Source organism: Nannobrachium achirus (genome assembly GCF_963921795.1).
Source record: "Nannobrachium achirus genome assembly, chromosome: 5".
Lineage (NCBI taxonomy): Eukaryota > Metazoa > Chordata > Actinopteri > Myctophiformes > Myctophidae > Nannobrachium > Nannobrachium achirus.
The window spans coordinates 12,656,396-12,671,435 of record NC_137814.1 but is presented as its reverse complement, the minus strand read 5'-3'; the positions used below and the strand labels follow the sequence as shown (position 1 = coordinate 12,671,435).

The 15,040-nt window shown below is 43.1% G+C and overlaps 1 protein-coding gene across 1 annotated transcript; it reads right to left on the bottom strand.

Moving 5' to 3' along the window:
- Nucleotides 1-11,880: 11,880 nt before the first annotated feature.
- On the bottom strand, nucleotides 11,881-14,306 carry LOC308284755 (C-C motif chemokine 20-like). The gene is made up of 4 exons (XM_080725485.1): nucleotides 13,974-14,306; nucleotides 13,504-13,621; nucleotides 12,412-12,489; nucleotides 11,881-12,262 (listed from the first exon to the last, which is right to left on the bottom strand). Exons 1-4 carry the CDS (start codon nucleotides 14,053-14,055, stop codon nucleotides 12,223-12,225), a joined length of 318 nt encoding a protein of 105 aa, XP_080581611.1. The 5' UTR covers nucleotides 14,056-14,306; the 3' UTR covers nucleotides 11,881-12,222.
- Between the last annotated feature and the right edge of the window lie 734 nt (nucleotides 14,307-15,040).

The following is a 15,040-nucleotide window of genomic DNA, read 5'->3' as shown; positions in this document are numbered from 1 at the left end:
TATATATATATACGTCCATGTTGCTGCTCCCGCTTTTCTCTAGGGTGTTTTAGTATGGCTTCAGTCAGATTGCAGTATATCGTTATAGTCAGCAGTACCACCTTCCTCACCGTTGGTTCGGTCTGCAGCTGCTAACATTCTTAATTATTAAATTGCTTTAGCAGTACTTATAGCGTTTTGGCAAGCTGCCAATATCATTGCTTAGTATTTTGCTTAGAATATTCGCTCTGCCAGATGCTAATATGCTTAATTAGTATTTTTGCGTTAGCAGGAAAGGCAGTTCATAGTTTGCCCCGCAGTAATGATAACTTAATCGCTAGAGTCACAGCAGAGCTGCCTTCCTCGCAGTTGGCTAGCACTGGCATGGGATTCTGAGATTTTGGCGTGCTTTGGGGGTTTGTAGTTTTGGGGGTATCGGGCCAGGGCTCGCTGTAATTAGATTATGCCCTCGATGCTCATGGTAACATGAGGATCGTGGGTTCAGCGAGCCATGGCCCGAGGCAGAACCCCATGCCAAACCATGCTAACTTAGGCTATAGATTCTATGCTGTCTTATAGTAGAGCTAAGGTAGGCTGCCAATACTATGCGCTTAGATATAGGCTTAGATTCTATGCTGTCTCTATAGTAGGGTGCTCAATATGCCATGTTGTGTGATGCTTGCTTTCTGCTTCATTCTGGTCAATAAAGTATATCTTAACCCAAGTGATCGTCTCCTGAAATAGTGCGACGATTCGTAAGGATCAAAGCGAGTTCAGGGGGCGGTCCCAAGGGAGCGCGCGTGCGGAGGGGGGTGGGTCACTAGGTCCTGCCCCCCCCCTTACCCATAGTTCTTAGGGAAGTCAGATGGTGGGACTCAGTCTTGTTGCATAGCACTGCCCCGCCACCACCCCAGCGCCACCTTCAGGTTCTGCCTTAGATCCCCCTCGGGGGGTATCGGGCCAGGGCTCGCTGTAATTAGATTATGCCCTCGATGCTCATGGTAACATGAGGATCGTGGGTTCAGCGAGCCATGGCCCGAGGCAGAACCCCATGCCAAACCATGCTAACTTAGGCTATAGATTCTATGCTGTCTTATAGTAGAGCTAAGGTAGGCTGCCAATACTATGCGCTTAGATATAGGCTTAGATTCTATGCTGTCTCTATAGTAGGGTGCTCAATATGCCATGTTGTGTGATGCTTGCTTTCTGCTTCATTCTGGTCAATAAAGTATATCTTAACCCAAGTGATCGTCTCCTGAATTATATTGCACAGCGCTAACAACGCATGTTTCATCTCTGTTTCAGATGCCCTTCGTTCTGACCAAGGACTTCATTCCTGATGATGAGAGAGTGGATGATGATGGACTCCAACTTGAAGTGCCTCTCCTTGGTTGTATTGTGAAAATGACGCCAACACAGTATATCACATACAGAATATATACATGTTGTAGACCATATTATGTTACATCAAAGTGGTTCTTTGAGGACCCCCATAATAGTCCGATAAAATTAAGGCAGAGGTTGGTCAACATTTTATTATTTAGTTTTTCAACTGATTCTGTTAGGAAATTAGGTCTACTAGCCAGGATAAAAAAATCTACCATGATCTGCTCACTGCAAATACCCACAGTGGCCAAATCAAGTTGGGCTCCCATCGACTTTCTATAAAATACCCAGAAAAAGAATCTGCTTTAAGTAGGATGTGAGGGGTCTAACTAGGGGTTTGTCATGATGCTGAATCCATTGCAAGCATTTGTTTTGCACAAAAAAGAAAACGCCAACAAAAGATGGTTTTCTTTGATGACTCATCACTTTTCATCACTAAACCATCATTTTCTGGGGCCATTTTTAGCCCAAGGAATGTTTTTTGTGCAAAACAAAAAAGGCATAAAAGCCAATCAAAACAAAAAGCGGGGGAAAAAAATATGTAATAACACCAAGGGAGGGAATCTATCTTTTATTAGAATGGTGCTCCATTCCTTCAGTACATTCCACTTTATGTAGTTTTTCTTCCTTTAATTTGTCACCCGTCTTTAGCTATATAAATCCACACAAACACGTGCACAGACACACACATGCACAGACAGACAGACAGACACAGACAAAATAACCACAACATTGTCCAGCGCTCCATCTTTGCCCTGTGGACATGCTGCCACTCTCCCAGAGTCATTACGTCCCTGTCCAGCGTTGCCCTGACCTCTGCGGTCAGCATGAGTGACATCCCCGGTTGTGTCCCTGTCCGTGGGCATATCTGTCTGTCTGTCTGTCTGTCTGTGTGTCCGACTGTCCCTTCCTCCCCCGGGGGCCCCTGACTCATCTGTCATCTCCACTCACGCTCAGCCCCGCCGCCCCCCGCCTCGCCTCCTCCTCACGCTCAGCCCCGCCGCACCCCGCCTCGCCTCCTCCTCGGCTTGCCTCGGTGAACATTCAACGCTGTCGGTGAGTTTGGTATGGATCACACAAAAACCATCGACCGTTGACTGTGCCCCGCGGCACGCCCCAGCATCAGGAACGCACGCAAGGGACAAGGATGGCCTGCCCGCGATGGAGCCCAAATGCAGCCCAGCACTGCGAAAACCGCAAATTATTCATGTAGACCGCGGGGGCGCGGGCACGCACGCACGCAATCGAGCCGAGCAAGCACGCAGATGCCCACAAACACAGTCACACACACACACACACACGCGCATTTGTATTACTATATACTTTTGAGGACCACAACCCATTTTTAAGCCTAATTCTAAAACCCAAAATAGCCAATATACTGTATAAGCGTCATATTGAGACGCTTTGTGGGCTTGTAGATTGGCTATTTTCAGTGCTCGACACTGGTGCACAGCTAAGTATAAATCATGCATAACTCTAACTCGAACCCTAAGCCCTGAACCTTTAACCTTTAAATGTCTCGGCCAAACCCTGACCCCAGCTTGCATCTTTTCCTATTTCCAACCATAAAAACCAGAGAAGACCAGAAAAATTCTACTACCGTATGTGTGGGGATATTTTCATCCCTCGCAAGTAGAGTAATACAAGCACATACTCACATATACATATAATATATCACATACCGGTAGACCCGCGCACACTGTGTTCCACTGTACCCCCAAAAGGACCAAAGGTCACAATCAACATTCATTGCTGTCGCTGGGTTGGACTGTGTGGAAAAGCTCACTGAACAATGAGTGCAACTGTGGCCTAGATCTGCCTGACTCAAGCCTCCGACCAATAAGCCTACAGTACAGTACTACCGGATGTGAAGCGCTCCACTTCTTTACAGTATCTATATATCGTTGTTGTCGGGTGCAAAACCGTTTGTTTTGTATTTATCATTTAAAAAAAAAATATATAAACTAGTGAAAATAGCCGATCTACAAGCACACAACGCCTCGCAACGCAAGGCGTTGTGTGCTTGTAGATCTGTTATTTTCACAACTTTTGTGCCACAGTCTTGTATGATGAAGCAGGGCTTTACTTTACGAGAAAAAAAAACGTACACATCATTTGAAACTTGGAGATACAAGGTTTCTGCCCGACAGTGTCGATATATAGTATCTATACCAAGTATTGTTTCCCCCTCCCCCCTTTCTATATTTCTCCTTTCTTCCCCTCCTCCCATGTCTCTGGTAGTCTTCAGGGGAAGAAAGAGAGGGAGAAAGAGAGAGAGAGGGAGGGAGGGAGGGAGGGGAGGGGGGACGGACGAGGAGAAAAAGAAAGAGACACAAATAGACTTCAAGTTGCTGGCGTTTTCCCCCCATCCTCCCCGCTCTGCTCTCTAATTGGTGGTTGTGTGTGCAGCGAGGAGGAAGGAAGCCCAGTGAATGTGTAATCATTTGGAGTCTTCTCCTTTAGCCCTCGCTTTTTTGTTTGTCTAATTATATGGTGGGGTCCAGTTAACCCGCTCTGCATGTGTGTGTGTGCGTGCGTGCGTGTGCACGCGTGTGCACGAGAGATAGAGGGAGAGAGAGAGAGAGAGAAAAAACTAGAGCTAGGGAAAGAAAGAGATAAACCCAGAAAGAGGGGGAGGAGAGGATTATGACACCTACAACATGATATTCCATAGCAGTGGTTCTTCTCAGCCTTTCTCTGCATCAGCAGGGCCCACTTATCCCACCCGTCTGACCACTCAGCACGCTCTGATGGGTGGGCCGCGTGCATTCTCAGCTACCTATGATCAATCAATCGATTGCCTGATCCGGCTTGGATCAATGGTACTATGGTACACTTCAAGTTCCTTTTTTAGCAGCATCAAACTCACTTTTCAAGGATTTTGAAGAAGAAAATACCATACCTAACCCAATACCAAAAAATAAATAAACATTTTAGATATTATGATATATTATCATTGAAATCTAAGTGTTTTTGTGTGTTATTTGGGGGCCCCACGTAGCAATATCCTCAAGCCCACTGGTCGAGAACCCACATTTCAATTGTCATGAATATACTTTGTTATAATCTGTGTGTGTGTGTGTGTGTGTGTGTGTGTGTGTATGTGTGTGTGTGTGTGTGTGTGTGTGTGTGTGTGTGTGTGTGTGTGTGTGTGTGTGTGTGTGTGTGTGTGTGTGTGTGTGTGTGCGTGCGTGTGTGTGTGTGTGTGTCTGTGTGTGTCTGTGTGTGTGTGTCTGTGTGTGTGTGTGTGTGTGTGTGTGTGTTTGTCTCTCTGGGTGCTGCTGCTGCTGTGCTGCAGCAGTCGTGACTTCACTCCCAAGTTAAAATTAGAAATTAGATCATTTTCACCTTTCCTGACTGAGCCTGCCGTCTCATCCGTCGCATCATTATCGGCGTTTGGAGTTTGGTGAGAGACTGTCTGTCTGGCTGCCTCCCCCTCCTCCTTCTACGTGCGTGAACAGCCGTGCGTGCTCACGCGCGTATATGTGTGTGTGTGAGCTTGTATCACTATACTAACTTATGATGTAAAAACGACATTCACAAAGATCGCCTTCACAAAAATATTGCTGTCCTCACAAGCATGGTAAAGACAAACGTGTGTGTGTGTGTGTGTGTGTGTGTGTGTGTGTGTGTGTGTGTGTGTGTGTGTGTGTGTGTGTGTGTGTGTGTGTCTGTGTGTGCAGTGATAGAGGACCCGTCTGGCTATCTCTGCAGTGCAATATCGTCTGTTTCGGGCAGAAACCTCGTATCTCCAAGTTTCAAATGTGTACGTTTTTCCGTGAAGTAAAGCCCTGCTTCATCATACAAGGCCGTCGCACAAAAGTAGTGAAAACAGCAGATCTACAAGCACGTGTGATTGTAGATTGGCTGTTTTCACTAGTTTCATCATTTTCAAAATGATAAATACAAAAGGAACGGTATTTGGACATACAAGGTTTCCACCCGACAACGACGATATGTTATTACCTTCTCCCCTAATGCCTGGTCCCTGCCTGCAGACTGTAACCTTGGCTCCCTTCAGACAGTCTGGGAGGAGGAGGTGAAGGAGGTGGAGGAGGAGAGGATAGGACCGGGGCCGGCCCGTCCTTCATTATGCCTGCTCCGTATCGGCTATCTCACGCCGACTCCAGTCCGGCGTCGCTGACTGACTGACTTGCACAGTCGTGTGCAGGGGCGTCACATCAAACTCTGGGCCCTGGGTACAAGGATTCACTGCGGGGCCCGGCCCCCCATGAATGTTAACTATTGAAAAATAGCAGATATACAAGCTCACAGCGCGGCACCGAGTGCCGCGCTGTGAGCTTGTAGATCTGCTATTTTTGAAAAATGTGTGCAAGAAACCTATGTCAAGGACCCCCAAGATGATATGTATTTGGCCACGGACCCCGATCTCAAAATATTTAGTTCCAGGGACCCCCAGAAGCAAAATTTGAGTTAGAAATGTTCGCTTAAAAAATACATATATTCAAAGATTTTCACACATTATTCAAAAATAGCAGATCTACAAGCTCGCAGCGCAGCACTGTGAGCTTGTATATCTGCTATTTTTCAATAGATAAAGTTATTAGGGCCCCTCCACCTTGGGCCCTGGTAACTCAGTCCCACTTTCCTACCCCTTGTGACGCCCCTGTGCACAGTCGTGTGTGTGCGCACACGTGCACTGCACTCACACAGACGGACAGAGCGAGCGCACGTTATGCATTCATTATACACACACACACACACACACACACACACACACACACACACACACACCCCCACACACACACACACACACACACACACACACACACACACACACACACACACACACACACACACACACACACCACTGTTTCCCCAACAGTGGGGGTCTGGGGAGGAACCCATGTCGGGAGCGATTGTTTATGGGTCGCGAGTAAAATGACCCCTATTCTTCGTGTCCTTTTCGGCTTAGAAGAAATTTAAAGAAATATTTAAATAAAACAAATCATAATTTCAAATTATTTCCATTAAAAAAAATGTTTAAGAAGTAAAAGATCTATAGGCTCACAACGTGTTGTGAGTTGTAGATGCCGGGCACACTTCTAATCTCTCTTTTGGGTCTTGAGCTAAAAGGTGCATTATACAATTCAATTCAAAGGAGCTTTCTTGGCATGAGATAACACATTTATATTGCCAAAGCTAGTGTCAAGCTAAAAACAATTAAATAACAGCTATGTCCCATTGCAACAAACAACAATCTTTCTCAATTTGATATAGCCTATACTGTACATTTAGTCAAGCATAGTTTGATGTAAAGACTTTTTAAACAAATAACATTTTTTTCCCTCCAGGAATTTGCAGGACCGTGATGTATACATACCTGTACAGTGCATAATAATACAGTCGGTGCTCAATCACATTTGATGAAAATAAAGGAGATATTTGCCATATGGTATGAGGACATGGTATGAGGACAAGGATTTATCTGCTGTGTGACTCAATAAAGGTTGAATCAATGCCCCCAAATGATGAGGTGTTTGCTGGTTATTTGCAGGTTCTGAAGAAGTTTCAAATAAATACATGAATTGAGTACAAAGGACCCCAATGGAAACAAGCCTTAGGCTTTCTTGGGCTTCTTAAAATCCTCTTAGCAGACCTTGTATTAAACTGTACTTTTCTGATTATTTTCTTTTTGCAAACTGCTAATAGTATTAAAAGTATTCAATCAATCACAGTGGTTCCCAAGATCACAGTTCTACCCCAAGCTTTTAAAACTGGTGTTTGTGACCCACAAAAGTCCCTCCTGTATCTCTTGCTTTCCTAACATTGTGCTGTCTCTCTCCATGTCTTTTAAGTAATCAACCACCCACCCACCCACCCCCATCATGCCCCCATTCCAGTCCCAGAATCCCCCTCTCTCTCTCTCTGTATTATTCATAGAGAAGCACTCCCTGTGCAGTCGTGCAGAAGAACAGTGATGATGATGATGATGATGATGTAATAATGTCTGGGAGCATGCATGGTTCTGGGACTGTCGTTTGGGATGTATTCATGCATGCCACCGACCAGAGAGAGGAGGAGGAGGAGAGAGAGAGAGAGAGAGAGAGAGAGAGAGAGAGAGAGAGAGAGAGAGAGAGAGAGAGAGAGAGAGAAAGCACAGTTTACAGTTTGTTCAGCTTTGAAGATTTCGTCCACTTTGGGCACGAGTTGGACAGACAGACAGACGGCTGACAGCTATATTTCATGAACCATGCAGGCGAGTCTTCTGTAGTCTTCTTTGTTCATAAGTATTGCATGCATGCTTTGCTTTGGAAAGACTGTTTGTTTGTTAAAAGCCCAGGAAAGCCACTTAATCCATAGCCTAATACTACTACGACACGTAATACTGTAGTCTGCTATTATGCACACATTGAAGGGGTTTATTTTTTTATTTAACCTTTATTTAACCAGATAAAAACACATTGAGACATGATCTCTTTTTTTGAGTGTGTGACCTGGCCAAGAGGCAGAAATTACACAATCCTTGCTTACATACAAGACATCACAACAAAAAATAGAACATCCATGATACACAAACAGATACCTAAGAACTCCAAAAATACAAAATGTACACTAAATACTAAACTAGTTTACAATTCACAGGTAACAGTACACGCGCAGTATGCCCAATGAATGTACCCAAAGGAAGAGATCACAGAGCAAATTAATGACAGGTCTGAACAAGTGCAAGTGTTTGTAGATCTGTCTAGAGTGATTCTCTTAAAACTTCTCAAAGGAATAAACACAGACAATTTGAGTCTGGACTGAAGGTCATTCCATGACCAGGGGCCAAAAAAGGAGAGGCTTTTTTTGCCTCCCTCAGATGAAAATACAGGTACTACACAGCGTAACCAGGCATTTGATCTGAGATTTAGCCCATTCTTGACCCGTACAAATTTGGAGGAAATGTAAAAAGGAAGCTCACCAAGTAAGGCTTTGTATACAAAATTCAACCAATGTTGTAACCTGCGAGATGTCAATGAAGACCAATCAACTGCAGCATACAACATGCAGTGATGAGTCCTGAAAGGCGAATTTGTTATGAATCTCAGAGCTGCATGATAAAGTTTAAAATACACTTTTCCCCCTAGCCACTGTCCTACTCCTCTTGTCCCCCTATAGCAGCATCAGCCATTTAAGCCCTATTTTTCCACTCTCTCTCTATCTCTCTCTATATATACTGTAACATTTTCAACAAAACAAAGATTCCAAAATGTTGCCTATAATGAAATGCTCCAAATAAGGAAGCCAGGGATCCAAATTATCCCTGCCATGAAAAAGCTTCTACACAGGGGAAAGATGTCTTAGCTTTAGATTTTAGTGCGCAAGAACATTAAAGGGGGTGTAAATTATAATATTATAGTATTATAATGATTTTGTAAAGGAAAAAACGAAATAAAATGGTTTGGAACACATTTAAAGCTCTATATTCTGATAATAATCATTGTGTTCATCAGCTTAATTTATAGTGTTCCAGTTAAAGCGCCACTTTCACGAAGTGTTGCAACATCGCCATCTAGTGTTCAAAAGCCTCAGAGCTAGTCCAAGGGAGAGCAATTAAATGTTTAGTCTGAATACAGGTGGTATAACCTACTACTATGCCCTCATTTCTATTAATATCAGTATTTTGTTGTGTTTATATTTGTGTGCTTAAATATGTTCATATTTTTTTTTGCATAGTAGCCTACACACGTTTGTGCGTATGTTCAAAGATATTTGCAAAAGCGTGCTATGAATGACCAGTAACAGCATTATTTACCTATAGTCATGATGACATACTGTATGGTTCTCTTCTGGTCTGGGGACCACCAGAGGTCCAAATGGACCCTTCTGAGAGTGTATAAATGGAACCAAATGGACCCTTACCATGCGTTATATGTTGAGTATAGTAATAACACTATAATTAGAGTTATAAGCACTCATGAAGCTTTATGGCAATCGTAACACATTAATAAAGCACTTCATAAAGACAGAAGATCAAGTGTAAATGCATTATAAACCGCCTAATGCTTATTGCGACCGAAGGTCACAATTTACCGTGAGAAATGTCACAGCTTGTCCGTGTCCGAGACACATTTACACATTTTTGCGTTCTATGGGTTGGTTCCCGTGACATCACCTATGTAAAAGTCCATATATGGGTATTCCCCAGAATCCCTTTTGTGCCCATATATGAAGATCCCTGATGTCATCGATATACATCACTGATGGCCAAGACATGGCCCATATCTGTGTGGCTGGTTCAGATAGGGATCTCCATGTATGGGCATAAAAGATATTGTATGTTGTGATGTCATGGGAACCACTCCAACAGAATCCCTTTTATGCCCATATATGGAGATCCGGAGATCTCTGATGTCATCAATATTAAGCCCATATCTAACAGAACTTCATATGGGAATGCCCATATATGGAGGATGACAGCCCATATCTGTGCGGCTGGTTCAGACAGGGATCTCCATGTATGGGCATAAAAGGGATGTACTATACAGTACATGGAACTCCATATATGGGTAACTGGTTCGATATACATCACTGGCCAGATGGTCAAGAATTGGCTCGACCTCATCGCAAGCAGAGTGCACAAGTACTGTAATCGTATGTATGTATGTATGTATGTATGTATGTATGTATGTATGTAGGTGTCTCCCTTTTTTGAAGACCGTAGCCCTGAAATGGCTGGGATTCTGGGAATGTATGTATGTACATCGGTGTCTCATCATTAACAGCCAATGAGGGACCAGCATTCCTGGTGATGCCACTGGTGATGTCAGCAGAGTTTGGTATATAAGAGCATTCTTGGCAATGTCTTCATTAACATTCATTGAGGCTAGCAGCGCACACCTCATGGCGTGCTCTGCTTGCTCACAAGTAGGCCATGTGTAGCCTACACTCTCAGAGTTATAGAACCATAAGGGTCCATTTGTAGCCTACACTCTCAGAGTTACACAGACCCATGTGGTTCCATTTGAATCCTACACTCTCAGAGTTACCTGCTGTACTATAAGGTACCTACAGTGGAAATACCTGTATTTCTACTTCCCGTAAATCTCCAGTCCACGTCGTCAGCACTTCCTCATGCTGATGTCACACCATGTCACACCATCACTGCTGGAATTTCTCTCCACACAGCCACCGCAACCCATGTAGAACATAATGCTACATCATGGTGAGTGGCAGGTGTGTGTGTGTGTGTGTGTGTGTGTGTGTGTGTGTGTGTGTGTGTGTGTGTGTGTGTGTGTGTGTGTGTGTGTGTGTGTGTGTGTGTGTGTGTGTAGTGTAGTGCACAGTGTTGCGTGTTGAATGAGTGATTTCTCAATAACAGAACCAATATTCAGTGCAAACGTTAAATCTGGGTAGCACTTTCTATGCAGCCCATGTTTATAATGCATATAAATAATAATACTAATAAAATGCTTATAGTGTGATTAACACGAAAACGTATACCGGTAAATGCTTATAACTGCAATTAGACAGTGTTTTAAGCAGATTATACTGGATGTACAGTATACTTACTGTAAGTCATAAGTCATTATAAAGTTCTTTATAATGTGTTATTTTTTATAAAGCTTTATGAGTGGCAAAAACTATAATTACATAGTAAATGGTAAATGGTGCATTTATATTGCACCTTTATCCAAAGCAATTTACAATGTGCATTACATTCACCCATCCACACACACACATTCACACACAGGGACGTGCTGGGCCCCTGATTCAGCCCGGGAAAAAGAGATGGAGAGGCCCTCATTTGCCATTTCAGATCATGACAAGTGACAAGCCAGTGGGCCAATTACTGTACATGAGTTATATTTCGTCGTTGTCGGGTGGAAACCTTGTAGGCCTATGACCCAAAACCGTTGTGTGCTTGTAGATCTGCTGTTTTCACTACTTTTGTGCAACGGCCTTGTATGATGAAGCAGGGGCTTTGCTTTGCAAAAAAATTTACAAATTTGAAATTTGAGATACAAGGTTTCTGCCTGACAGTGACGATTTACTTTGTTGGCCGCCCAAAATGGAACGAAGGCCGACATTTTATGTTTAATTTTTTCCTAATGGCCGGCCGGGAATGAACCGGCCGTTCGGGAGTTGTCCCGCTTTTCCCAATGGCCAGCACGTCCCTGTTCACACACCTACCACAATGGAGGGAAGCATGCATGCAAGGCACCCAAACTGCTCACCGGGAGCAGTTTGGTGTTACGTGTCTTGCTCAAGGACACTTTGACACTACCGAGGGCAAGCCAGGGATCAAACCAGGAGCCTTCCGCTCCTCAAACGAGCCCTCTCTCTACCTCCTGAGCTGCTGCCGCCCACTACGTTGGCTTATATCAGTGTTTGTAAGTACTGTAGTTTGTAATGGAGTACAGTTTGATACTCTTGCCATCTTTGATAATTGGTGTAACACCCATGATTCACAATAGTGTAGCCTACTGCTTTCCGTTGCATGCGGTATGGCCTACACTGTACACTTTGAACCTATAAATCAGGTCACTGAAGAGATGATTCATTCACAAAGCATTTATTGGTGCCAGATACAGTAACAGTTACAACCAGTTGCAACTACACAAACATACATTTGCAACATATATGCAGTAAGTAAAACACAAATATTGTGTTTGATGCTCTTAAAACCGAGCATACACAACTCTCTATTGCATAGCAAAACAGTTTTCTTTTTAAATTATTAACAGTATTTTTTGTTTAACAAAATACAGACAGAAGTTCAAGTTCTAAACAGGACATGGAAGCCTATAAACAGTAGTACAGTACAGGATGGAAATGTAGAGACCAAAATATAAAAGTATAAATTATAGTACAAAATAGCATCCATCCTTAGGAGCCAACAGGAGTTCATTTGGAAGTCTTGTCATGCATCTTCTGTGCTTTGTTCCTGAAATAGCAATTGTATAATTAATAATAATAATATTATTAATAACATTTATATTTAAGTATGCAATGGTGTTCAGTTATACATGTTGCTAAGATGAACACAGAATGTGTTTACGTCTTTTATTTTAAAAAAAATTAAACCTTCCTTACCTTAAACGTTCAATGTAGTTCATCACCCAGTCCTCGGATGGGTTGGCGCATGCCTCTTTGCCCTTTTTTGTGTGGAAGCTGCAAAAGACACACAAGACACGAATGATTAGTGCACTGAATGCATGCCTAGTGCATTCCCCCAACCTGCTGCAGACCCCGATATATTATAACTCTACAGTATGTGCAGACCACAGCCAAAGATGTTACACTTCTCCACCATGGAGGTCAGAGGTCAAGCATCCACAAGACTGCACACCACTGTTAACCAAACATCACTGCCCATGCATGTTGTGTCCCATTCTTATACGTAGGTCATGAGAAGCAAAGACATTTCTGAAAGAATGTTTCAGAAATGTTCAATTAAAAAGTGAAAATGGTGACAAATCCAATTGCATGCATTGTCTGAGCATGTAGATTGGCTATTTTCACATTAAACAAAATAGGGCTTAAATGATTCATTCCTTTTCATTTGTATACTTTTACTAATTTCGCTTTTACCCTGGGAACGCCTGCAATCAGGGGCGTCACACCAAATTCTGGGCCCTGGGTACAAGGATTCACTGCGGGCCCCCCATGAATGTTAACTATTGAAAAATAGCAGATATACAAGCTCACAGCGCGGCACGAGTGCCGCGCTGCAAGCTTGTAGATCTGCTATTTTTGAAAAATCGTGAAAATGTGTGCCAAGAAACCTATGTTTCCATGTCAGTGATGCTCAAACTTTTTCATGTGAAGGACCCCCCATCTCAAAATATTTAGTTCCAGGGACCCCCCCAGAAGCAAAATTTGAGTTACAAATGTTCACTTAAAAAATACATATATTCAAGATTTGCGCACATTTTCACGACTTTTCAAAAATAGCAGATCTCTACAAGCTCGCAGCGTGGCACTCGGTGCCGCGCTGTGAGCTTGTATATCTGCTATTTTTCAATAGCTAAAGTTACTAGGGGGCCCCTCCACCTTGGGCCCTGGTAACTCAGTCCCACTTTCCTACCCCTTGTGACGCCCCTGCCTGCAATAGACAGAAGTGACAAGGCAGAAGGACAGCTCTGTCAGTCCACAGTCGAACTACGTTCAGTCCATGATACTCACATGATAGCATTGATGGAACAGTTCTCCTTGTCCGTCTGGACTGAGTAGCCTCTGATGGCACTGAATGGTATCACGTTGCCGTAAGTTGTACAGCAGCGGCGTCGCGAAGGTGCTCGTCCTGCCAAAACAAAAGACAATCAGATTGTTATAAAACTGAGATATTAAAATTCCTTTTGACACTAATTACCTCCTGTGTGCATATAGGAGACGTGAGAAACAAGTGCAATGTAAATGTTTTATTTTACACTCTGTGTACATAGTACAGGTGCAATAATTCATAGATATTTATCTGCCAATAATCGGAGCCTCCATAATCCATAATTTTCACTCTGATTATGATTCTGAACCAATGGAAGAAACACCAATCCCGGAGTGTTCATTCAAAGTGGTAAAAATGTGTCCCTTAAGAGTTAAATGACACATCCGGATTTCACTGTGTGACAAACAAAAGAAAACAGAGGCATACTTACTTGAAGGAGCTGCATGTGTTGCGAGCAGGCCGACTGCCAGGAGCATGAGAAGGGATAACATTGGAGCCCTGATGTGCACCATGACTTCTGCTGTGGATGATGATTAAGTTCTCTTCTGTTCTGTCTTGGAGGTGTAGAGCTGCTGTTTTCTCCTGTCTTTGGGTGTAGGAGTAGATCCCTTGTGTTCGCCCGTCTTGGAGGTGTAGATATCTTGTGTTCTCCTGAGGTGTAGTAGAGCTGTTGTGTTCTCCTGTGTTGGAGGAGGTGTAGAGGTGATGTGGAGAGGTGCTGGCCCAAGCAGCCTTATATACAGTATACTGCAAGCCGGAAACTTTAAACCCTCATGGGGACATGCGGGTTTTCCTGACTTGTGTGCTGCCTACGCCGGCCTTGTTAACTATTACATCACAAAACTTCCCCCTCACTTTCCCCAGTGAGAAAAGGGAAGGCCTGTCAGTCACAGTGATTGGAGGAATGTTAGAGAGTAATCTTACTCGCTTCTTGCATTGCATCTAATATCTGTCATGTAATTTTTTCACCATATTCACATGTTGACTGCAATGTGTGTGTAACTACTACAATGTGCTGCATAACAGATCATAGTAGTAATGTATAGTTAGTACAATTGCCATTTTCATTTAAAGTGATATTTTATAGAGATCAACAAACTGTTATTGACATAATGAGGCAGACTCTGAACTATGGACCTGTGAACAGTCACCTCTTAAGAGCTTCATGGATTAATTAAACATTGTCATACATAGTGACGCAACATGAGTTACACGTTTTTACAGTAATATTATTATGTAACATAATATAATAGATGGCGTAGGAGTACAGTAGAATACATGGACAGTACAGTACAATATAATAAATGTAATCAAAGAGTAGATCTGTGACGCAATTTTAGTGTTATGCTACAGCTTTGTTTGCAAACCAATTCAATTTGTTTAGCCTAAAGCTAAAAACTAGTTTTGCACTCCCACGCATTCCTCAAATCTGTTGAAGTGGTGGGAATTTTATCGGGGAATTCAACGCCAGGCTATGAGGAAGTTGATATGCCCATA

What these genes read in the sequence shown, in the direction of transcription:
- LOC308284755 (XM_080725485.1), bottom strand. Translation starts at nt 14,055, where the DNA reads ATGGTGCACATCAGGGCTCCAATGTTATCCCTTCTCATGCTCCTGGCA. An exon ending in AACACATGCAGCTCCTTCAA is followed by an intron (nt 13,622 to 13,973) that starts GTAAGTATGCCT and finishes TTGTTTTGGCAG; the next exon opens with GACGAGCACCTTCGCGACGC. An exon ending in TGTTCCATCAATGCTATCAT is followed by an intron (nt 12,490 to 13,503) that starts GTGAGTATCATG and finishes TGTCTTTTGCAG; the next exon opens with CTTCCACACAAAAAAGGGCA.